The 25,004-nt window shown below is 49.6% G+C and overlaps 1 protein-coding gene across 2 annotated transcripts in view; it reads right to left on the reverse strand.

Annotated features, from left to right (window-relative positions):
* Positions 1-22,187: 22,187 nt before the first annotated feature.
* CARD18 (caspase recruitment domain family member 18) overlaps positions 22,188-25,004 on the reverse strand; it is a 29,155-nt gene continuing 26,338 nt past the window's right edge. For both annotated transcript variants that reach the window (XM_078855936.1, XM_078855935.1), the window contains one exon: positions 22,188-24,601. In XM_078855936.1, the coding sequence (XP_078712062.1) occupies positions 23,724-24,601 (878 nt within the window). In that variant the 3' untranslated portion in view covers positions 22,188-23,723. The remainder of the gene's footprint in view (positions 24,602-25,004) is intronic.

Genomic DNA, 25,004 nt, shown 5'->3' on the forward strand with positions numbered 1-25,004 from the left:
CTAATTATGTTACGTTTTGTGAAAATCTACTTGCACGGTCGTGTTGCCGTGTGGCAAGCGATGGCTGACCTTATCCTGGGCCATCCCTTCACCAACCAGCACTGACCCCCTCCGATCAGCACGGTTGGCTACGTACGGTGCGAAAGAAGATTGACATACGACCAGCACGATGAGGTACGGGCAAATAAGGAGGCCTTCATCCAGCAGTGGATTGACAACGGGTTCTAAAGTATGATCATGACTGTGATATTTACACACTGATAAGAGCGCTAAAATGCGTCTGTTGATAAGTGGAAAACGGACCATCTGTGACGTGTGTTAAAGGTCAAAGGTCAAACCCGTCAACTGCCCTGCTCACGCCGCCACTGCTGCTGGAAGGCCCTCACACTGTTTTGGTCTACTCTTCCCACGCTGCCACAGACGTCTTTTTGAAAGGGGGGGGTCAGATTTACCCCAACCCTTGACCCCAACACACGTGACCAGCCAATCACCTCCGCGCCGTGTGCACAGCGGTGGTGCTCAGCTCTCCGTGGCTACCGTGACTCACCACCACCCCCTCGCATGACCCAGAAGATCAATGTACGAATAATGGACATCAATATTGTAACCATTTGTCGAATTGTGTGAGGTATCCTAACTAAGGTAGTAACTGCAAGCGAATTTTTTTTTTAAAAACTTACGCGTGACGTAATTTGTTCACGCTCGCCTATTACCCTTGGAAACCGAATTATGTACGATTAATGAGTTCAGAAAGGTTTTTGTTTAATATATTTTTATATCGTTATAGGTTACCATATGGATTTAAGCTGTATCGTAGTTGTTTTATGTTGAGCAGATTCGCAAGTGATTATTCACCAACGACTCGAATGCACGAGATCATTTCACGCAATTATAAACCACCGCGCGCGTAGCCCCCTGGGAAATCGTCACGTTCCTCCAGGAATCCGCGTTCTCCCGGTTGCGAACCACTGGGCGTAACAGGATTTAGTTATGCTGCTGGGTGGACACAGGCGTGGGGGGGGGAGGTGGGGAGATGAAAGATTTAAGAAACGTGCCCATTGCTTTAACTGCCGCACCTGGAGATCGATTCTGCGATACCTATGCATTGTGAGTCCAGCGGTGCGTTGGCGAGATGTTAACTACCTCGCCAGGAGGTCGTGGGTTCAATCCCGACTGACGCCTGTTGTATATTTGGAGTTTGCGTGTCTTCTCTTTCCGTGGTCGGGTGGATTTTTCTCCAGGTCCTCCGTCCCCCCCCCCCACTCCACATTTAGAACCAACGTGCGTTTAAATTATTTGGCCGCTATAAATTGTTGAGTTATCATTTGTGGCCAGGTCGCTTCTGAAAAGGAAGGAAAAAAAGCGATATTGCTCAAGTGGACCTTGTCTGGTGAATAGTTTTAACACGGAGGAGCAACGTGCAATTAGATTCAAGAGAGGCCACAATCATCCCACGGACGGATTGAATGATTCCAGAGCGCAGATTTATTTGCGGGTACAAAACCGAGTTTCACTCGTGAAGCCTGAGATGTGTATTGCGTTCGCGTTGACCTCCGCGGGTATGAAAGGAGCACTACGTTCCAAGACAATTCGACACCGTGGGAGTGTTATGAAACAAGTGAGGACAATTATACGAGTTAATAAATCGAGAAGTTTGCGCTCATTGTTTGACAATGAACGGGACATCAATCTCGTGTTTTTTCTCTGTTACACACGTTTTCATATACGCTTAGATACGTGCATCCATGAGTCTCTTTCAATGCTGACGCCACTCTTCATGGGGGCTCTCTGACCATACTTGACCACGCTGGTCAATGCGGCTGCAATCGAACCCCCGTCGTCGGGTTCATGGCTCGGTGCGCCACTACAACGTGTTACGATGAAGTCAGCCTTTCTCCATGTATCATTGCACGTCTTTCTGTTTTAATTATTTAGTAGGCAGCATTTTCATTGACAGCGTGATTTTGCAAATGTGTGCACAGATGATGTTTTTAGAATTGGTGTACTTTGCAACTCATTGGCCTCTTACCTGGTGCTCAATGAGCGGGGCTGATGATGAAACAATGGTTTAGTCGTGGCATCGGCAGTGTCGGTGGTGTTAGCACCGACGATGTCGATAACGGCGATTGGTGGGGATGGCGGTGGTGGCGATAACCGTGGAAGTGGCGGCGGTACAAATGATGATGATCGGAGTGGTGGTAATAGTGGTGGTAATAGTGGTGGTAATAGTGGTGGTAATAGTAGTGGTAATAGTAGTGGTAATAGTAGTGGTAATAGTAGTGGTAATAGTAGTGGTAATAGTAGTGGTAATAGTAGCGGTGTAGATAACGATGATGGTATTAGTAGAGGTAGGTGGTGATGATTGTTCTGATGATGATGATGATGATCGTGGTGGTTGTGGTGGTTGCTACAGGGTGGTGCATCAAACCACACCCCGCAGGCCAATGCCCACGTGGACCTACTGCGAATTCGCCCACGTGGACCGACCGCGAATTCGCCCCGAGTGAGCGGAACGTGCTCTGACCGGTTCCGCTGCTCGCTCGACACGAACGCCGAGTTGCTGATGCTAAAGCAGCACAGCCGCTCCTGAAATGCTGGGGGGGGGGAGGTGGCTTTTTTAAATCCTTTATATTAAGTTCACTTGCTTCCTTGCTTGCGCGCTTACGACCGTGCAAATCTTTCGGTCGTTTTTAACCCACTTCCCGTGATCCAATCGAGCTGACATTTTGCACACAGACTCAAGAAAAACAGAAATGAATAATAAAATAAAACCGATGCCACGCATATAAAGGATTTATAGTGAAAAACTTTGTTTTTACGGGTTAATTTTTTACAAGGTGTCCCCAAAGAGCAGAGTCAAGCCACGCCTACGGGCGTTGACAAAGCGCACCCAGAATGGGACGTGAAGGTCCAAGGCAACGAGCCACTGGAACAAGAGAAGTCACGTCCAACTTATGCCTCTCCACTCCGGAATGAAATTTTAAAAAACTCCCAATGCATTCGACGATCACATTGTGGCCCTTAAAAAAAACATATCATAGGCAACGTTTCGGACAATGGCTCTTCCTCATAGCACATACATCGAGGGACCAGAGAGAGTGATAATAGACGAGTGGTCTTGATTGGGGGGGGGGCGCTGAACCAAATGATTGAGCAGCACTAATGTGGTGGCCCATTGCCAAAATTATTTATTCGTTTTCACCAGCAGCATTTGTTTTAGGCAAGTTCTGGTTCGTTTAGCCCAACTTATCGACAGAGCCAGGCTTGTTTCACAACAACAACAATAAATGCCGATTCTATCTTATTCTTGCCTTTGTCAATACGTCCATGCTCTAAATTCCAATGTAGAGGCGATCTGCTAGCCAGGCGGAGAGGGCCTCATGAGAGCCCAGCTGAGTTACCCAATGCTATCTCGAGATCCTCATATTTTCGTGACCCCTCCTTTAGGGCCCTCAATTTCACGTTGAAGTCACAGCTGAGTGACGGGAAGGCACGGGACGTCGGGAATGGTTCTTTACGTCTTTGAGTTACGATGACTTTGCCACAGCGAAAGCTCAGGATTTGAGCATTTGCTTGAAGGAGTGAGTGTACCGAGTGATTTATGTTCGATGACTGGAATGTACCTTTCCCAGAATACATTTAGTAAAATTTTACATAGATTGAAAACTACTTTTTTCAGTGCTGCATTTCATTTTGCGTTTAATTTATGCCTCGCACCTCCGCTTAGCACGGGCTGGCTACGCACGGTGCGAAATAAGTTCACCATAGGTAAATAAATACATTAAATTTCGATTTAAAGCTTTCGTGACTGCAGGGATTCATCTTCTTGGTTCTTTCGGTAAAGTCACGTAGAAGGGAAATAATTATATTACTATAATATTATATTACATTATTTTATTATATTATTGTTTTATTTATATTATTTTATTATTTCCCTTCTACGTGACTTTACCGAAAGAACCGAGAAAATAAATACATGTTTGATGACTTAACACGTGTTTTTTTGCAATATGTAATACACACATACTTGAGCCCTTCCCTCCTTATTCGCCTCAAGGCCTCCCTCTTAAACCTCAATCCGGCACAGCTCGAGAGCACCGACGAATGGCGACATGACTTCACGAAATTTTCTCGCCCATTGAAAAAATTAACTCTGCTCCCGTTTCACAAATCTCTCAAGGGGGATTTGTTCGGCTCTACGAGCGCTGGAGCAGTGGGGGGCACTGGGAGACTTGCCACGACTTGTCTGGAGTCGGACACTCAACGGCGCAGACATTCACGAGCGGAGGACTTTGCGCCGCTGATAGGATTTTTTTGCACAGCGCAACGCCCTAAGGGATAACAACGGGCACCTACCTTGCCATGCCGCAGCTTCCCGTACGCCAAAGATGTTGTATGTACGTATGTAGACCTTCTTTCGCACCGTACGTAGCCAACCGTGCTAATCGGAGGTGTGGAGCGGGGCGAGGGGTAAGGACACGAAACTTCATCACAAAAAGGAGTTCTAAAAGACACGAGTTTGCAATCGAGATGCTTTGAACGTGCTATAGCTCCAGCGGCTTCCTAGTATCGGGAGAAGAGAGCGTTCCAGACGGCCGCATCTGAAAAAAGCACGCGATGTCGGCGATGCCGTTGACAGCAGCGGCATTCGCAGACGTCCGTGCACAGCAGCGTTTTGTTGAGATCCGCCGCTGGACGAAGGCCCTCCCCGCGCCTTAAGGGCCGTGCGAGACATTTGGCCAACGCTTCTCACCACGCCGGCCAGTGCAGCTTGGTTGGCGGTCGATTGGATTTTGCGGCACTGCCGCCTACTGCCCACAACGTGGCCTCGAAGCGCCTGGATGATGAATGATGGCCACTCGTGCAAGCCGTAATCGAAATATGAAATCAGTTTTTTCGTCCGATTTGCTCCATTTTCCAGGTTAATTTATTTTGTTTTAAAGAGGACGACGCTCACGTCGCGAGAGAACGCCCGAAGCCACGTGAACTCGTAAATACAAGACGAAGATCCACTCGATGACCTTGAGTGGGTTAGCCAGTAGCACGCCCGGCCTGCTTTGTCTCCTCAATGCTGACGTTGACGTACCGCACTGGGCAATGTACTCACTTAATGCGGAATCGACCGAGCGGGGGTGAAGCCCTTGACCGGTTCGGATGTTGATCATGAGCGGGATTCGAACGCGGTTTTCAGGGTTCGTAGCGCAATGCGCTAACCACTGCTAGTACAAGTAAATACACACACACACACGCACGTTCAAATGCTGCCATTGCAATCCAATCGGTCAATTTTATTATTAAATAAGTACTTGTTAAAATTATTGTGCAAACTGTGATAAAAACAGCAAAGCGTTAAAGTGTAGAAACATTCACGATATTGACGCTGGCGGACGTACACCACCTGTGTTTGTATTGATCAAGTTCACGTCGCTTTATCAGTTATAAAAATAACTAAGACACTAAGAATAGTTAAACTTGATAAAAATGTACATTTTTACGCGCTCGATACACAAACACACACGCGCGTGTCTGTTTACAGGCGACATTAATTCACAGCGTAATCGGCATCGTAAATGAACTGAATCTGACACGATAATTCAGCCAAAGGTGATCGGGACCGCAATGCCGAGTTGCACTTTTGGAGAGTTTCAGTTTTAGTACTGGCCAGTCGCTGGGTGCGATCGGCGTAATTAATCCGAATACTCGAACTCCACGCGTCATCGCAGAAACACCGTCATGCGTGGCGATTGTAAATTCACACTCGAAGCAATGCAGCAAGGCTGCAGTGTGACCGAGTGTAGTTATGGCGTGGCATCGACACGCCGTTTTACGCCACGCGCTTTGATTTCGCGGACGGCGTTTGAGGCTTTCCTGAGCAGTCCCCTAAGGACTATTCGTCGAAGCTCAGCAAAAACGGTCCAAGAATTAATTATCTCGGTACGTGCCGCTGTACTACCTGCGCTGTTCATGTCACCTTGCTATTTAACTCTTTTTTATATTTTAACCAGGTAAGGCCCACTGAGCTGTGTAGATCTTTTTTCAGAAGCGACCCGGCCACAAATGATAGCCCAACGAAGTGGCTTATCGCGTGGAATCGTACAGCAGCAGGCAAATCCTCTCAACACACGTTTCGACATGTGGGGGGGGGGGGGGGACCGGAGGACTGGGAGAAAATACAAACTCCAAATATACAGCAGGTGGCAGGGTCGGTATCGAACCCACGACCTCCTGTATACCTGGCGAGGTAGTTAACATCTCGCCACTGTGGCGCCCTTTGCGATCGTGCAGGCCGACCAGACCAGCTTCGCATCACAGACTCTAGCGTGTTAAATAAACCCTCACACGTGTAATGACAGTCGAGTCTACACGCGGTGTGAGTGGACTAGTGGCCACGGCAGGTAATGACAGGGGAGTCAGCCTGCAGTGCGAAAGGACTAGTGGCCACGGGAGGTAATGACAGGGGAGTCAGCCTACAGTGCGAAAGGACAAGTGGCCACGGGAGGTAATGACAGGGGAGTCAGTTGTGAGTGCGAAGGGACTGGTGGCCACGGGAGGTAATGACAGGGGAGTCAGCTGTGAGTGCGAAGGGACTGGTGGCCACGGGAGGTAATGACAGGGGAGTCAGCCTGCAGTGCGAAAGGACAAGTGGCCACGGGAGGTAATGACAGGGGAGTCAGTTGTGAGTGCGAAGGGACTGGTGGCCACGGGAGGTAATGACAGGGGAGTCAGCTGTGAGTGCGAAGGGACTGGTGGCCACGGGAGGTAATGACAGGGGAGTCAGCTGTGAGTGCGAAGGGACTGGTGGCTACGGGAATGTTCGAGAAGGGAGCGTGGACAGGCGACGGAAGAGGACGGTGGAGTCTGCCGGTGGAGCGAACGTCCAGAGGCAGCAAGAAGGTTCGAGAAGGGAGGCGTGGCCTCGTAGTGATATAAAAGGAAGATGCACGGGAGACTCGGGGCTGTTGCAGTGGGGGTCTCCGTCTGATGTCAAGCGAACGTGTCTTCAATAAAGTGCCATCTCGAGAGGAGTGTGTCAAGTGGTATATACGATCGACGAAATCGGCGAGCCAAACAATTCACTTCAACTTGGGGAGCGCGACACTAAAAAGCCATCGAAAACGGCCTCACCGGCTGCGAGGACGTCTACGCGATCGTTTCCAAAAAAATCGCACGGGGCATCGCAACCGCGGAGGAGCGTTTTGTGTTACCCTTGTGGTGCGTGTAACGCGAACAAACGAAACCAATTGCCTTTTGAAAACAAAAATTGCATGTAAATAACAGGAATAACAGCCCACGCAACTTTCCATCGTGTCCCCCCGTCTCTATTATTCTCATTGTAACGCATGACCGGTCCTCTTCCAGGTCGCCGCTTGATGCGAGAGTCTTGAGAGTGAATATGAGACCCCCCCCCCCACTAACCCCTTCTCTCTCCACTCGCCCCAAATAGCCCGCCTACAAACGCGCACAGCCCACTTGACGCTGTCGGCTCGCCACTTGAGCAGCGAAGCGGTTGAGAAAACTTTGCCGCCGTACGGCCGAGGCGGCCGCCTTGACGGGTTCGCGAATTTGTTGCTTTAGAATTTCCCTCCCGTGTTTGGCCAAAGGCTGACTTTGCTGCTGTTGCTGCTGGCCACGTTGCAAAATTGAAGTTTTTCCATGGAATTGTGCGCGTGGAATGTTGACTTAAAGCTTTCGTGACCGCAGGAATTCATTTTCTTTGGGTCTTTCGGTAAAGTCACGTAGATGGTTCAAAGAAAATAAGAAAAAATAACAAAGAACTACTTTGAACCATCTACGTGACTTTACCGAAAGACCCAAAGAATATCGGCGCGTGGGTTTTCTTTTTGCTTCTTCAAATTAGTCTTTTTTTGCAAAACGGACGCGTCGAGTTATTTATTTTCCGTCCGTGGTTTCACGTGAAGCCACTAACCCCACGCATCTGTCGGTTTCAGGGCCGAGTGGCTTCTGGTGAATAATGGATGGATTGGGACCGGATGAATGATCGGTCGTGGCCCCTGCCATGAGCGAGGCGTTCAAGCCGCTATTTATTTATTTACTGCCACCATTTATTTATGCGTTCGGTGCCGCGTACGGGCCGTCATCCGGCGGTGAATAGAGGGCGCTCACTTTACAGCGCTGTGACACGCATTGCGAGAAACTTCCCGTTGTCCGTCCACGAGCCGTTCCGTTAGTCACGGCACTTGGAGTAATATCTGTCGTACATTTTAATTCAGTAGCTCTCGTCGTGCGGAGTTGAGTCGCGGCGCGAACCAGGAACCGATGGTAGTGCGTACGATGCTATGTACAACCTATGACCTCTTGACCCGAGCCAAACAAAAACCGTGACTTAGGATTGTAGTTCAGAAAAAATATTTGGGCTCCGTTATTTTTGTCATACTATAGGCCTAAGGCGCAATCAGATCACTAACAAGCACTCTGATATAAATGCGTGATATATTTTTGTTTGCAAAAACTAAACAATAATAATGCAACTCTTCACTATGATATTATAGATCCAACATCCTATATACTGGGCCACTACAAACTAAAATGCAGTGTTCCAGCTGTGTTTAAAGGCATAGCATTGGCAGCCTTCTTCACAGCGAACAAGACTACTCATCCTTGTTGCTGCCTTACTTGCCATGAGTTCTCATCAAAGACAAAGATCCCCCATATAGCCTTCACAGACTAGTGGGCCAAGTGCTGTTAGCGAGCACCTATTAAGTCTGGCAAGGCACACGAGGGGGTGGGTGTCCAGTACCGTGCCCGGCCGCCTTTATCTCCCCAGTGGCGATGTTTAATGTACACCGCGGGAATAGAACTCGGGGTTGCCGAGTTCGAAGCGAAGCACGCGAACCGCTACACTACCTTGGTTGAGTTCTCACCAAACACACACACGACACACACACACACGCTACACACACACGCTACACACACTCACTACACACACTCGCTACACACACACGCTACACCACACACACACACTACACACACTCACACACACTACACACACTCACTACACACACACACTACACACACTCACTACACACACACGACACACACACGACACACACACGACACACACACGACACACACTCGCGCTACACACACACGACACACGCGACACACACACACTACACACACACGACACACACACGCTACACATTCTACATCAGCAGGCTCCTCCTCAATGCACCGAGTGCCATTTAAATGTTGCGGTTGCGTGTGGTTCCCTGCGTTTGGCCAAACACAACTTGTGAATGAGTCGTTGGACTGGGTAGGATCCCACGAACGCCCGGCTAAGACCGCACAGGCTGCGTAAGTGCGTATGTTGAACTTCTTTCGCACCGTACGTAGCCAACGGTGCTCATCGGAGGTGCACGTGCATGTCTACCACAGCCCAATAATCGAGACGTGCTGTGAGCACCCTTTCATGTGCACACGAGGTGGACACTTTATGTGCCGAACTTATTTCGCAACCATAAGTAGAAAATGCTTCACCGTACGTAGATTGAACTACTTTTTGTGTTTAGTCTGATTAGCACGTGGTCGTGTTGCCACGTGGCAAGCGATGTCTGATCTTATCCTGGGCCCTCCACCAACCAGCACTGACCACCTCCGATCAGCGCGGTTGGCTACGTACGGTGCGAAGGAAGTTCAACATATATACAGTACACACATAGGTAATACAAAGGCACGTGTGAAATTATTGTTTGTATAAAACTCGGGCGGGACTCGTCGTCGTCGTTATCACAAGAAGGGATGATGGCGAATGGCGCATGAACAACAATGGGAGCGTGGCAGCCGAGGATTGGAACGCGTCCGAGGGTACGCCCACCGTGGAGAGATGGAGCGCGCCGGTGCATTGCTACGTCGCAGTGGTCGTCAGCGACGGCGTGGAGGAGGCCTTCATCCCAGCAGTGGATTCATCGTGGCCGACGAGTGTGGAGGGGAGACGAGATGGAATGGCAGCCGTGGTGCTGTCACGTCCTGGCCACGTGGCCCTCCTGGACTCGTGTGAATAAAGCTTTATAGCTCATCGGATTCCTCCAGTATGAATAAATATTATGATTCCGGGCGGCTTTTTGCGTAGGGCGACCCGTGCTTGGGTTGGTTTAAGCTCCTCGATTTAAAAATCGGATCGATGGACAAACAAACGCCTTCATATAATGCAGTGTGATCATTCATTGATTGGAAAATATTGAAATTCAGCCATCTGCTAACCAATCGCTCGTTTCTACGAGTTTGCCCGCTGTCCGTATGGGGTCGCGTCCCTATGAAAAAAAAAATCCTGCAATTTGGAATACGTAATTCTGGCGAATCACTTCGCCCCTGCGCTGCTTTCGGGCTTCTTGCGCCGCGATCGAAACGACAAACGTCCGTCGCCAAACTCGACAGTCGTGACTCAACAATGCTCTCAGTTGCCCTCCGACGAGGAGTCTGGACAGACGCCCGTAGCGGTCTCCGCCTCCTCCCGAGACTCCTCCGGCGCCGTGTCCACGGGGAGACCCGGCGTGACCATCTCTGGCACGTGGCCCTCTCGCGCCTCGACCCCGTCGGCCGCGTCTCCGCGAGCGGCCCCGTCTCCCACGCACATCGACGAAGACGCCGCCGCCGTCGCTCCTGCCAGGCTCTCCTCTCGTAGCAAAGCGTCGGCCGGGGGGTCCGCCTCGCTCGACTCCGCGTTCCCTCCGCTCTGCGCGAGCCCTGCCCGCGGAGTCCCGTCGCCCGCCACGAACCCCGGCAGCGGCGGGTCGTCCGACAAACTTCGGGAGCGACCCACGGGGAGCGGACAGCCCCGGTCGGGAACGCCGCAGAGGTCCTCCGACGACGTGGGCTGCGCGACGCCGCGTGCCGCCGCGTCCGAGCGAAGGTTCGCGTCGTCGTCGTCGTCCCCGGCGGACGAGCGACCGTCGGCACCCGCGGAGGAGCGAGGCTCGGTGCCTGCGGGGGCAACGAGTCCCGACGAGGGCAGGGGTGGCGGCAGCGGCCGCAGTGGCGGCGATCCGTCCGTCTCGGAATCGGCCGCGCAAACGTCCGCCAGGGTCTCGCCCGGGCCGGGTCGTCGTTGTTGTTGTTGTTCTTGTTGTGTCACTTTGGACTCGGTCGATTCGAGGTCGAGGTCCTCTTCGCGCGGGCGTTCCGTCAACAGATCTGCGGGCGAGCGCATTGCAAGAGACACGGTGTCAGTGAGGTCACATCGATGTATTGGGGATGCGGTGGCGTCGTGGTTAGCGCACCGCGCTGCGAAACCGGTGGCCCAAGTTCGATTCCCGCTCACGGCGAACGACAGTGACGATTATCTGAATCGATCCTGGGCCTCCCCTAGGTTGACTCAGCCTCAAATGAGTACCTGGTACGGTGTGCAAACATCGGCACTGGGGAGACAAAGGTGGTCGGGCGTGGTGCTAGCCACCCACCCCCATCGTGTCCCGTTTCAGCCTATAGGTGCTCGCTAACAGCACTTTCCCCGCCAGCCTGTTAAGGCTATAGGGGGGATCTTTGTCTTTGCTATCTATATATATTGAAAGACGTGTGCCTACGTGATACGCAGATTTCGGGGGGCTAAGCGGGGTTGAGCCCGGAGAGTGGTTGGATGGGCCACCGCCATGTGTCAAGCAAGCGCTATGGACTTGTCACATTGTGGGCAGAAGAGAGGTCAGTGTAGACCAGGGGTGGGGAACGTCCGGCCCGCGGGCCGTATGAGGCCCGCGAAATCATTTGGTGTGGCCCTGCCAAGGCAACCGCAGGCGGGACTCGAAATTCAATAAATCTAGGAGCAAACCTGCAAAAGCAGTTGCGAGTAGCAGCAACATCATCAATACCAGCTAACATCGCACGCCTCGCCAAAGAGAAGCAGTTCCAGCCATCGCATTAGGGGCGAGTTAATTAATTGTTTGACCAAATATAACAGGCGAATTTTTAAGTTGATAATTTTGTATGGCTCGCGAACGATGTTATAAATATCCAAATGGCCCTTGGCAGAAAAAAGGTTCCCCGCCCCTGGCGTAGACAAATGGATTGTTCGTCCACAATATATTTGTTTGGGTTAGATCGCGTAAATGTATAAATGTGTCGTTAAACCCGCCACCACCCGACACAGCCAACTAGTAAGGGTTGTCACGTAAACAGAACGTGGCCAATTCGTCACTAGTACAGCACTAACCGGTGTGTTGGAGAGCCAAGCCACAACATTTACAATCTGAGTACGACGTTTCGCCAGTAATTACAACCAGCTTCATCAGGCGACAGCCAGATTTGTGGAGAAGTCCACCTGTTTCGTTCCTTACATAGAGGCGTAGATGTGGTGACCACGCTTCTGCGCTCTTGCACAATGTGGGGGGGGGGATTAATGAGTCAACGCACATTATGCATGCGCATTATGCGAGCCCATTGATCGTACCCTTCCTGTCCATTGTGTGTACTAGAATCGCTGTACCAACGGTAATGCCTATTGAAGTATGGTGGCCTGTATAGGCATGCATTAAAACAATGTTTTATTTGATGATTCGCTTCCATGCAGCACTAAGTCGGTAGCTATCCGAACGGTTAAAATATTTTTGTTATATCTTTCAACTTTGATAGATTATCTAATTAGTCTCGGACAGTAGTAACACACACAGCACACACACAGCACACACACGCAGTACACACACGCAGTACACACGCAGTACACACAGAGTACGCACACAGTACACACGCAGCACACACACAGTACACACAGTACACACGCAGTACACACACAGTACACACACAGTACGCATGCAGTACACACACAGTACACACAGTACTGACACAGTACACACGCAGTACACACACAGTACTGACACAGTACACACGCAGTACGCATGCAGTGCACACACAGTACACACGCAGTACACACACAGTACTGACACAGTACACACGCAATACACACGCAGTACGCATGCAGTACACACACAGTACACACGCAGTACATACGCTCAGTACACACAGTACATACACAGTACACACGCAGTACACACACACAGTACACACACACAGTACACATGCGGTACACACGCAGTACACACACAATACACACACAGTACACAATGTTGTCCCACGTCCGACCGCGTAGCCGCGTGCAGAGTGAACTCAGCTCGCACCGTGTGCCGCATGTTGGGTAGAAACAGTTCAGCCGCATGGAACGAAGGCCACCTTGTAGACTGGACAGGGGTGTGTGTGTGTGTGTGGGGGGGGGGAGATTCAAGCAACTCTCACCCACTGCCGCGCTGGGAGATCGAACCGGCGATCATCTGGATGTGCACGCCCGGTGCGGTGCGAACCACAACGCTCATGCAGCACCTCACTGCGATTGTGCCGCGTGTTGGGGACGGTGGTGGTGGTGGTGCGGGTGCGGGTGGCGGGGTGGATTTAATTCGGCACAACAACGCTGGGCCACCGCTCGCTGCGAGTTGGCGGATGGCGCAGGAGAGAGAGATGGGGGGTGGGGGGGTGGTGGTGCTGGGGGGGGGCGGGGGGCAGCACGCGTGGAAGTGGATGGAGCGATTAATGCAATCGTGGAGAGGCTCTTAATGCGACTCACCCCCCCCCCACCTCTCTCTCTACCGCGACTGAGAGAACACAGTGGGGGGGGGGGGTGGGGGGGTTGTTCTGGTCCAGCCGCCGCTCTTTGTGCCAAGTCACCGCTCCCCCCCCCACCACCCATTCGCTCGAGTTACGCAGAGCGCGGCGAGCGAGAAGCCAGAATGTGTCTGATCGTGGGGGGTGCAGTGGGCTGGGTGGGGGCGGTCAGCAATGACCATCCCATGGCGACTGGGGGCACTGCGCAGGCACATCGCCGTCTCCCACGCGGGGAGCGGTGGTGTAGCGGTTAGCGCTGCGCTGCGCTACCAACCTGGAGACCCGGGTTCGATTCTCGCTCACGGCCAACACCCGGTGAGGATTTTCTGAACCGGTCCTGGTACTCCCCTAGGTCGACTCAGCCTCAAATTAGTTTCCTGGTGCGGTGTGTAAACATCGCCACTGGGGAGACAAAGGCGGTCGGGCGTGGTGCTGGCCACCCACCCCTTCGTGTGCCGTGCCGGCCTTCATAGGTGTTACTCGCTAACAGCACTTGCTTCAAAAGTCTGTTTAGGTGAAATGCATCTGGTGTGTGTCACTGATGACTGCCCCAATACAACCACGCGTGTTCTGATGGAACAAGCAGGCTACTCCACTCAGCTACCCCAGTACAGCACGCGTGTTATGATGGAACAAGCAGGCTACTCCACTCAGCTACTACCCCGGATGCTGCCGTGGAATGGCTCGCAACATTAAATATGCAATTGTAGCCGATTGTTTTCAAACGGCATGTGGTGGCAGTGTTGAGTGTCAGTCCAGTTTTCCCTGGTTTTCTCCAACACGAGGCCAAATACCCATTGTTGGTACGTACATTTGAACTTCTTTCGCACCGTACGTAGCCAGCCGTGCTAATCGAAGGTGCTATTCGACAAATACCCCAATGTCGAACTATCCTGACAAAGTGAGACTTTCCTGCATTAAATACAATAACATTATTTAAATGAAATATCAACGTATAACACAAATGTTATTTTAATCGACAGGAATTTGATCACGTAAGTAATATACTCTGCAACTCCTCCCAAACAGTATATATACAAGGACTGTTTTCTTGGAATTTCTCTCACTTAATACAGCTGTCGTGCTGTGACGGTTCCACCTGAAGACGGAAGCTTGTGTTGCCTCCGAAACGTCGTGATTTTTATTTTATTTTTTATTTTACTTTTATTAATTTTAAATTTTTACCTACGTGACTTTACCGAAAAAACCTAAGAATATGAATTCTTGCAGTCACGAAAGCTTCAAATCTAGAAATACTCTGCAACGCCAACGCTACAACCATAAAACAGGTTTTTATGGAGGGGGGGGGGTTAGATCGGGTTAGATCACGTAAAACGCGAAGGTCCCCAGGTGGGAATATCAAGCAACACGACGATAACCCAAATCGCCCGCATCATTCACACACACAAACACACAACACGCTCTTCTCTCGCTCGAGTACATATCCAGGAAGCTGAACTTTGGCACCGAAACCTGTTTTTTTTGGGGGGGTTAGATCGGGTTAGAGCGCGTAAAACCCCGATCTAACCAAAAACAACCTGTATTATGCATTGGTATTGGTCGCGAAAGCCGACGTGTAAACCCAACGCTACAAGCTTTTGTAGACGCAGAGAGCGATGCGGAGAGCCCTCTACAAACCCTCGCGGTTGCGTGTCAGGCAAAGGGCGGAGTGAAAGTCCCCGAGTGGAAATCTCAAGCGAGGCTTACAAACACGACAATAACCCAAATCGCCCCCATCGTTCATGCACGCGCACCCTCTCGCTCGCTCGCTCGAGTGCATATCTAGGAAGCTGAACTTTGGCACCGAAAAATGTATGGATGTATAGTAGTAGGTTTTTACCCTTTAAACTGGTACAAAACTGACACGTTTATACAAGGCATCATGTTTGCAATAACCACAACACAAGTAGTCAAAATGCAAACAAATAGAAACAACTCTGATAATGATAATAATATGCACTGTCCTTGAAGTTGATTGGTCCACACCCGAGACAGTTTTCCTTAGAGCCTAGTCTCCATTGGTGTTGGACCAGATGACACCAAAAGGTGTAGTTATTACAAACATGATGCCTTGTATAAAGGTGTCAGTTTTGTACCAGTTTAAAGGGTAAAAACCTACTACTAAATTTCGATTTAAAGCTTTCGTGACTGCAGGGATTCATCTTCTTGGTTCTTTCGGTAATGTCACGTAGAAGGGAAGTAAGAAGGGAAGTAATAAAATAATAAAAATAAACATTATTTTATTACTTCCCTTCTACGTGACTTTACCGAAAGTCACGTAGAATAAAATAAAAACATAATAAAATATTATGTTTTATTTTTATTATTTTATTACTTCCCTTCTACGTGACTTTACCGAAAGAACCAAGAAAACCTACTACTATATTTTTGCCACTGGTAGAGGAGGTCTCACAGTGTATGGATGTATGTTGAACTTCCTTCGAACCACACGTAGCCAACCGTGCTAACCGGGAGGTAACGAGCACGGCCAAGTCTATGCCTGTAAAAGTATGAAACGTTCCAAAGCAATGTCCCGATTTGGGACATCCACTGCCTCTCTCCACCAGGGTGTTGCTGGAGTTCCACCGCGTCCAGAGGATGTGAGACACGCCAGACAACTTTCGCGAGCAGCGGGCGACAGAGGAGAAATCCGTGCGATCCTTGAACGTGAATTCGGCTCTTGTGATGTCGCCTCCGAGCTGCCCGAACCCGAATTCTAGCGCTGAACTTCCTGCGGAACTGCCCGGAAAGATATTCACATCCATCTCGACTTAGTTTGTCCTCATGCTTGTCATGAATCTGTTTGCAAGACAGTCGTAGTGCCTTACACCGAAACTCCGTACTACGACGAGCCACTCCAGCATCGTTCTGGAATTTTACGAGTGAGAAAGAAAAAAAAATAGGCGACGTTTTGGGCTAAGAGTCTTTGTCACAGCACATAAAAGAGGTCGGAGAGGAAGTGTGAGTAAAATATGCTTCATTTTCCAATAATGTAATGCCTACATCCAAATCCGAAGTGTATTCCAATATATATGTACACGTTTAATGTTGGCATCTGTACGCCCAATGCTTAAAGCTATGCAAAAATAATTCCGAACAATTACGCCTGGAGTTTAATCGAGTTCAACTCATCGGGCGGCTCTCAGGCTAAAGTGCCACATTGCTGAACGTCAGTCTCGTGCTAAACGCGTACAATCAGGATTACCTGTCACCAGGTAATTCGCCTGGCATGGAGTGCGACGCTAAAGTCAATCAAAAAAATTTGAAACGAAAAAATGTTTTACCGGATACCCCAAATTAATTTGTTTACACTATGATGGGGACCGCTTTCTGTCTGCGTTCGTACGCAGTTTAACATCGGTACGCAGAGAACACGCAAACTCCAAATATACAGACGTCAGCGTCGGGCTCGAACCCGCGACCCCCTGTATGCCAGGCGAGGTAGTTAACATCTCCTAGCCACCGCGATGATGATGCGAGAGACACGCAAACTCCAAATACACAGCAGGCGTCAGGATCGGGATAGAACCCGCGACCTCCTGTATACCAGGCGAGGTAGTTAACATCTCCTAGCCACCGCACCGCACCGAGTGGCGGGGCATGGCAAAAACCGCACATCAGCGCGACACAGCGTTGGGGGTTGGCCTTCATCCGGCAGTAGATTTGACAAAGCGGCTTGTGCTGGACGCCTTACCCCGTGATGGGAGCCACGCTCTGAGAGCCGACGGAGCGGCACTGGGTCTCCCGTTGCTGTGATGCACGCGTGTGCTGTGAGAACAGCCCATGGCGTCTGGCGTGGCGGCGCAGAACGAGGAGGAGCGCTGACCAGCCTGCTCCTGGCGCTCGGGAAGTGGCGCGCAAGGAGGAAGAACGGAGCCCCGGGTCAGCTTTTTATTTTTAAAACGGAGCCACCAGCCAACGCTATTGGATAAGTGGGTGTGGGTGGGGAGGAAGGTGGTGTTTGGTGTGTGGTGTGTGTGTGTGTTATGTGATGTGTGTGTATGTGATGTGTGTATGTGATGTGTGTGCATGAGATGTGTGTATGAGATGTGTGTGTGTGCTGGGGGTGGGTGGGAGTGAGAGACGAAAGCAGCTTTACAATTTCTCTCCACCCGTCTATGCCCCGTTACCTCCCTCCAACCCTCCCACACTCCATCGCTCTCGCTCCCTCCCACACTCCCTCTATCCCTCCCACACTCGAAGCCACACCAAGCGCCCTCGCAGCCACGCCGTGTCGGTCACGCGGTGTTCGCTTGACCATACTTCGCCACACGGGGTTAGTGTGGATCGGTGAAAGGAGTGGCGAGTGATAGGGGGGTGGGGGTGAGTGGGCATTACCGGTTCAGCTGTCACTCGCCCACTGGTTTTAGCCGTGGCCAGGAATCGAACTCGGGTCATCGGCTTCGTAGTGCAGCGCGCGAATGCGACGTCCACTCCTCCTCCTCCTCCACCATCCACGCGGTTCATGAAGCCCCAGACCGAACGCGACTTCGCCTATCGGCACCGCGTGACACGCGCATGACCGCCACGCCGGTGGTTCCAGTTTCTTTATGGGGCCAATCTGGGCGAATCGTGCGATAACCGCGTGAAATAAGCGGAATGTCAACATCGTCTCACCGTTATTCGGCCACGCAAGAATCAATCGGGATTACGTTAGAATTGCAACGATACCCGCCCTGGGCCATGGACTTAACAGCGGAGATGGCTTCTTCATCTTGTGACCCGAGCTGGCATCTATTAGTAACATTACCGAGGCCAGGTGGCGCGTGTGAGAGAGAGAGAGAGAAAGGCCGCCCAGGGGGAGAGATGGAGCAGCGAAATCAGCTCGCGGTGCATGATGAAGCCAGTGCGGGGCCTGTAGCATGATGTCATAAAGGGGCTCTAAATAAAATAAAAAACACGTAAATATTAAAAACACACATTTTTTACTTGCATGGTAAAGTAATTGTATTTTTTCATTTGCTATACGGCCAGATAATACGACAAATCGCTAACCTTAAACACCCAGTCGCTCATAAAAGTTGAAGGCGGTATAGTACTATAGTAATAGAGCAAGTGCAGAATCACTGAACCGGAATTGATAGCTTGAAAGCATTTAGCGCGGGGCCCTTGAAAGTGCGGGGCCCGTAGAATATGTAGTAGTAGCTACTACTACATGTAGTAGTAGCTACTACTACATGTAGTACTACATGTAGTAGTAGCTACTACTACATGTAGTAGTAGCTACTACTACATGTAGTAGTATATATGTAGCTCCTTTTGCTACTAGGATAACGCGGCACTGCGTGTAGGCGCTAGAGACGATTCAGTCCCTATCAGGGTTGGCGAAAAGTGGCGACAATTTGTGGGAGGCCTTCATCCAGCAGTGGATTTGTCATGGATGGCTATGTTGGCTCGCACGGTTGATGATTAGCACGGTTTTGCTACGTACGTGGAATGTCACGTCATTTTACGATTATTTAGCCATACAAAATCAATCGGGTTTACCTTATAATGGCACCAACATCTACTTTGGCCTCTGGACTAACAGCGGAGCTGGCTTCATTTGTGACGCAAGTAATGGGATCATAGGCCAATAGGCTGACACGCAAATAGGCCGACACCTATTGCCCCATTAATCGCACCTCCGATTAGCACGGTTGGCTACGTACGGTGCGAAAGAAGTTCAGAGTACTGGACATACATCATGGCCAACATCGCACAATGCCCGATGTAGCGTGAGGCATGGGGCGTGATTCAGCGCTAGGTGGCAGCATTCTACCAGCCTGCCCTGTCGCCAGTGTCGATTTTGTGAACGGAATTGGTGGCCGTTCATAAATGATGTCACTCGATTTTGGACGATTTTTGACCCCCCCCCCCTCAAATATGACGTCACAAAGCTCTGCCCCGCCCCCAAAACCATATTTACATTTTGAAAATAAAACATGCTTCCAATCACTTTAAACTATTGTCATTGTAGTGCGTATTTAATGTGGCGCTGCACTCTGATGTTGTAGGAGAAAACATTTATTAAAAAGGAGGCGTTGGAAAGCTGAAATTTTGCATAAAATTCACTAGAAAATATTCAACGTATAACTAAAACTGCAGATGTTCAGAATATTATTTAGAAATTCTCTTATAATTATTAAATATTAAAAGTAATTATAACTAGAAAAAAAACTTGAAACTTCGTAGTAGAACGAAGCAAAATGGAGAGTACAATTATAACAATCACATTCATTCCACAGAATGAAAAGCCCTGGTAGAATCATTAAAATCAAAATATTTAATAACAATCATAAAAATTTTTTACAAAATATATGCTTCTCCATTCTCTGATGGAGAAGCAAAATGTTCCTTCATGAAATAAATAAAAAGTGACCTTAGTAAATTTAAATAATAAAATAGTTAATAATGAAAATTTATCAAAATGGGTGTTGTTATAACAATTCTATTGTTAAGATGTATTTAAAGTGAACGGCCCCGTAGTAGTGGTGATTGTCTATTTGTTTTTGTGATTCTCCCTTGTGATGGGACTTTGTAGGATATTTATAAGGGCCACGGGGTGACCAATAAGGTCTGAATTGATCTGTAATAAGGTAGGCAGCACTGATAAGGGGTTGACAGGTATGCGAGTGGCATGTCACACACCACGTCACAACCACTTGCACGTTTCCACTTCTGCATTTACCCGACTGGCGAGTCGTTTATACATTGTGCAAACTATTATGGTTGATATTACTCGGGGGTAAAATATTCGAGTCTCATTGTTACACCCCCCCTCGCTCCCCCACCAACGCACAACGGATATAGATGTACAGTCCAGTTCATGGACTTGTGGTTTGCTTGTGGTGTGTGCCGAGTCGTAAAATGGATAAGACTGCGGGTGTATTGGTCCATGAACACGGTTCCGTCTGCTTCAGTGGCCGTTAAATATCCCGTGGCGTTATACTGGTAGGAACCTCCTGGTTACACCAGCCCACAGGGGATTATTGTGTCCGTCGTGAAAGGGAGGGGCTGGGTGGGGATTGAGGGGCTGGGTGGGGAGGGGCTGGGTGTGGAGGGGTGGGGCTGGGTGGGGAAGGGCTGGTCACCCCGTGGTGCCCTTATACAACTCAACGTTTAACCTACTCACGCCGGCTTGTGCCCGCCCTCACAGTCGGGCATATTTGCGGAATACACCACGCCGCCGTTGACCCTGGCCATTGACCGAGCAACCCAACGTTCCTACCAGCTCCCTCCGCAGGAGGAATGTTTTGAAGAACAGGCCGTGTGTGTCGGCGTCGTAGGTAGTTACCATCTCACCGTGGTGGCTAGGAGATGTTAACCAACTCGCCTGGTATAGAGGAGGACGTGGGTTCAATCCCGACGCCTGCGGTATATTTGGATGTTTCTCGTGGTCGCGTGGATATTTCTCCGGCTTTTCCCTCGACATTTTTAAACATGCCCGTTTTAGAGTCATTTTGGCTGCTATAAGATGTCCACGTGACAAGCCACTTCGTTGAGCTCCAATTTGTGGCCAGGTCGCATCTGAAAAAAGTAACCCATTAAAACAAAGTTTTTCACTATAAATCCTTTATATGCGTGGCATCGGTTTTATTTTATTATTCATTTCTGTTTTTCTTGAGTAAGAGTTTTATTTTTATCACATTGGTATTTTAAATTAAATATGAAATTTTTTTTTCCTAAAAATTAAATATGAAATTTTTTTTCTCCCTAAAAAGTGGAAAATTTTGGAAAACATTTTTCACGAAAATAAATTGTCACGCACAACGAGTCTGTGTGCAAAATGTCAGCTCGATTGGATCACGGGAAGTGGGTTAAAAAACGACCGAAAGATTTGCACGGTCGTAAGCGCGCAAGCAAGCGAGCAAGTGAACTTAATATAGAGGATTTAAAAAGCGACGCAGCTCAAGCGGGCATTACCTGGTATTAATAAACAAAAATTGTTGAATAATTTAAATTTGGCAAACGTTGAAACATTACCTGGTATTATTAAAATTGTTGGAAGTTTCAATAGTGCAAATTTGCCAATGTTGAAACATTACCTGGAATTAATAAAAAACTATTTGTTGAATAGTTTCAATAGCGCAAAGTTGTCAACATTGAAACATTACCTGGTAAAATAAATAAAAATGTTGAATAGTTTAAATAGTGCACATTTGCCAATGTTGAAACATTACCTGGAATTAATAAAAACAATTTGTTGAATAGTTTAAATAGCGCAAATTTGCCAACGTTGAAACATTACCTGGTAAAATTAAAAATAATTAGTTTAATAGTTTCAATAGCGCAAATTTCCCAATGTTGAAACATTACCTGCAATTACTCAATTGGGAGACCACATGGCAGTCGTCGTCCCCGACTGCAAACTGTGACAGCCTTGTGCTGTTGAGAGAATGGCCCCAACACCAAGTGTACATGCAATGATTTGAACGCTTAAAATAAATTGAAAGCCTATTATCATTTAGTAGCCGGGCGCAGACATAAACTCGGTGACGGATATCAGGATTTGAATCCAGGAACGCGTTTTTGTAGGTGTATCGGTAATTTAAAAGGCAATACCTCGTGCTATGGACAAATCATGGACAAGCAAGCATCATTAAAAAAAAATGTTAATTTATTTGTCACAAACGTATATATAGAGCACATTTTTTATTTGAAACGATTGTTTGCTACATTACATTCAAACCCCCATTTACCATCAATGTGTTAAAATGTAGACGCGAATCGGCGAGTGAAAAAAGTAAAAACAATTGAGATATTATTTATTTAGCTCATTGGTCAATGATCACAGTCGATAATCCACTTTTCCACTGGCACATCTGAGCAAAGGCCTTTGCGGGGCCCTCACGATATGGGCGGTTTTTCCACTGGTCCATTGCCATGCCAAAGCCGGAACCGCACATGGATCTGGCTCGGGGCCAAGCAGGGCCAGGGGGTGGGACAATTGACGGGTTCAGTGCGTGTTGCCTTAGCTTCACACCCCCTCAAATGGCCGCGTTTGACGTTGGTGGCACGGCTCGGCTTCTGCAGTGGAAAAACGACCTCCGAGTGCCTACCGAGCCACGCCAGGCTGGCTCAGCGTTGCACCAGCGCGGCTCGGTTGTGTTTTTAGGCAGGAGCCAAGGCGGGGCACGGAGGAAATCAACTCGTTGTAGATTTGAAGCTTTCGTGACTGCAAGGATTCATATTCGTAGGTTTTTTCGGTAAAGTCACATAGGTAAAACATTAAAATTAATAAAAGTAAAATAAAATAAAAATCACGACGTTTCGGAGGCAACACAAGCTTCCGTCTTCAGGTGGAACCGTCACAGCACACTTGCTGTATCAAGTAAATGATTAATTAAAATGTTTTACCTACGCGACTTTACCGAAAAAAACCTAAGAATATGAAGCCAACTCGTTGTAGACCGTGAGTGGTTTTTGCAGGACGAATCATTAAAGTAGAACAAGCAAATATCTAAAATCAAACCACACTTGCATTACTTTTGCACAGGTTTTCAGTTCCTGAAGAAGCTCACAAGCAAGTGGAGCGAAACGTCGGACATCGTACCGCAGAGAACGTGACGCAGCATGGAAACACTTCGGAGAGCGACGCACTTGTATTATTTACAAGCACATTACAAGTTCAAATATATATTTTTTTTAACTCGTAATACAACACGCACAGACATAGCAACAGGCTGAAAGAATCAAAAGTGGCTCGGACAGACATTAATAAATATAAAAAAACGTAAAAAAAATATCCAGGCTCATCCACACGTGCACCATTTATAACAATAATAACGCTTTTGGCCCCACTGCTGCTCATGGCAGGATGACTTGAGCACGGCAGTTTAAACAATGGTTCAAGTTTATTTTTGTTGATCCCCCGCCTCTCTCCACCCAGCGGTGCAGTCAATGGGTGCGTCGCAGTTGAGTCGTTCGGCAGGACGCGTGTGGAGGGGGGAAAACATTTGGAGACTCCCACCACTTCCGAGATGGCTGGCGAGTGTGGAAGAGTAGGCCAAACTCCCTCTTGGAGGGAGAAGGCTCTCCAGTGACCTTTAGTGGAGGCCCTTCTGCCGGCAGTGGCATCAGCAAGCAATTGTAGGGCAACACCTTTACCTCTCGTCGCGAACAACAACAAAAAATCACCGTCACGTTTTCACCACGGCTCCGTTCGTGCTTTCCGCACGAATCCCATTTCCGTCAAAGGACAACCTGACTTGGCTCTCCCTCTCGTGCGCCTCCACCCGGAAACAGAACCCCTCCGCCTCCACGCTGAACGGCTCGGAAGACGACGCAAGGGCGGCTCTGACGTCGCTGACGAGACTCTCGAAGGCGACGCCTTCCCGCGCGCGGATCCAAACGGCGTTGGGGCTCTCCGCCACGACCTCCCCCGAGGACGCCGCGTCCGCGAGTCCGACTCGTGGCGGGGGGGCGGCAGTTGCGACGGAAGACGCGCGCGGAAACGCCACCTTGCAGACGCGCGGCTCGGCGCACTCGTACGCCTCCCCGTCGTGCACGTACGCGCACCGCACGCTCGCGAGGAACGAGGCCGGCTCGCTCGTCAGGAAGCCCACCGTCTCCTCCATGGCGCCGTCGATCCGCACCAGGGAGCCCGCGCTGCGCACGCCGCAAAGCGAGCGCCCGCGCCCGCCCAGCATCGTCACGCGCTCCACGCGGAAGGCGAAGGAGTGGCGCTCGCTGCGGCGCGCGTACACCAGCAGGTCGGCGAGCGTGCGGGCGTGCAGCGGAAGCGCGGGGCCCCGCCGCTCGGCGTCGGGTTCCAGCGCCCAGCGCACGCGGGCGCCGAGCCGCGCGTCGAAGCGGCCGCAGCGGAGCAACGAGTCGACCTCCGTTTGGACGTCCGGCACGACGACGCCGCTTTTGCCGCCGCCGCTTTCGCCCAGGGGGTTGTCCGCCGGGCTTTGCGAGCTCCGCGCCAGAATCTTGCGCAGCGACGTGCGCAGCTCCTCGTGGCTCTCGCTCTGCTGCTCTCTGCACAGCTTCTTTACCACCTGCGGACTGAGTCCTTCTCGACCACGACCGGGGAGCATAACACACCGGCACTGTTAGTGGCGTTGTTCACAAACTACGCGATGGTAATATCTGTTGAGAAAGCGAGGGGTTCATATTCTTGGTTCTTTCGGTAAAGTCACGTAAGAAGGGAAATAACATTTTCTTGCCGTGGATTTCACACCTGATGACGATTGCTCGTGTTGCAATCGAGACGTCGTGAGAATTTTATTGTTTTATTTTATTATTTCCCTTCTATGTGACTTTACCAAAAGAACCAAGAATATGAATCCCTGCAGTCACGAAAGCTTTAAATCGAACAGCGAGGGGTGTTTTTTTTTTTGCCAACATTTGTTATCCGTGCCCGAAAACCATCAGATGCGACGACTGCAATGCCCCGCCAAAGAACGAAGCGCGGT

Source organism: Lampetra fluviatilis, chromosome 4 (assembly GCF_964198595.1).
Source record: "Lampetra fluviatilis chromosome 4, kcLamFluv1.1, whole genome shotgun sequence".
Lineage (NCBI taxonomy): Eukaryota > Metazoa > Chordata > Hyperoartia > Petromyzontiformes > Petromyzontidae > Lampetra > Lampetra fluviatilis.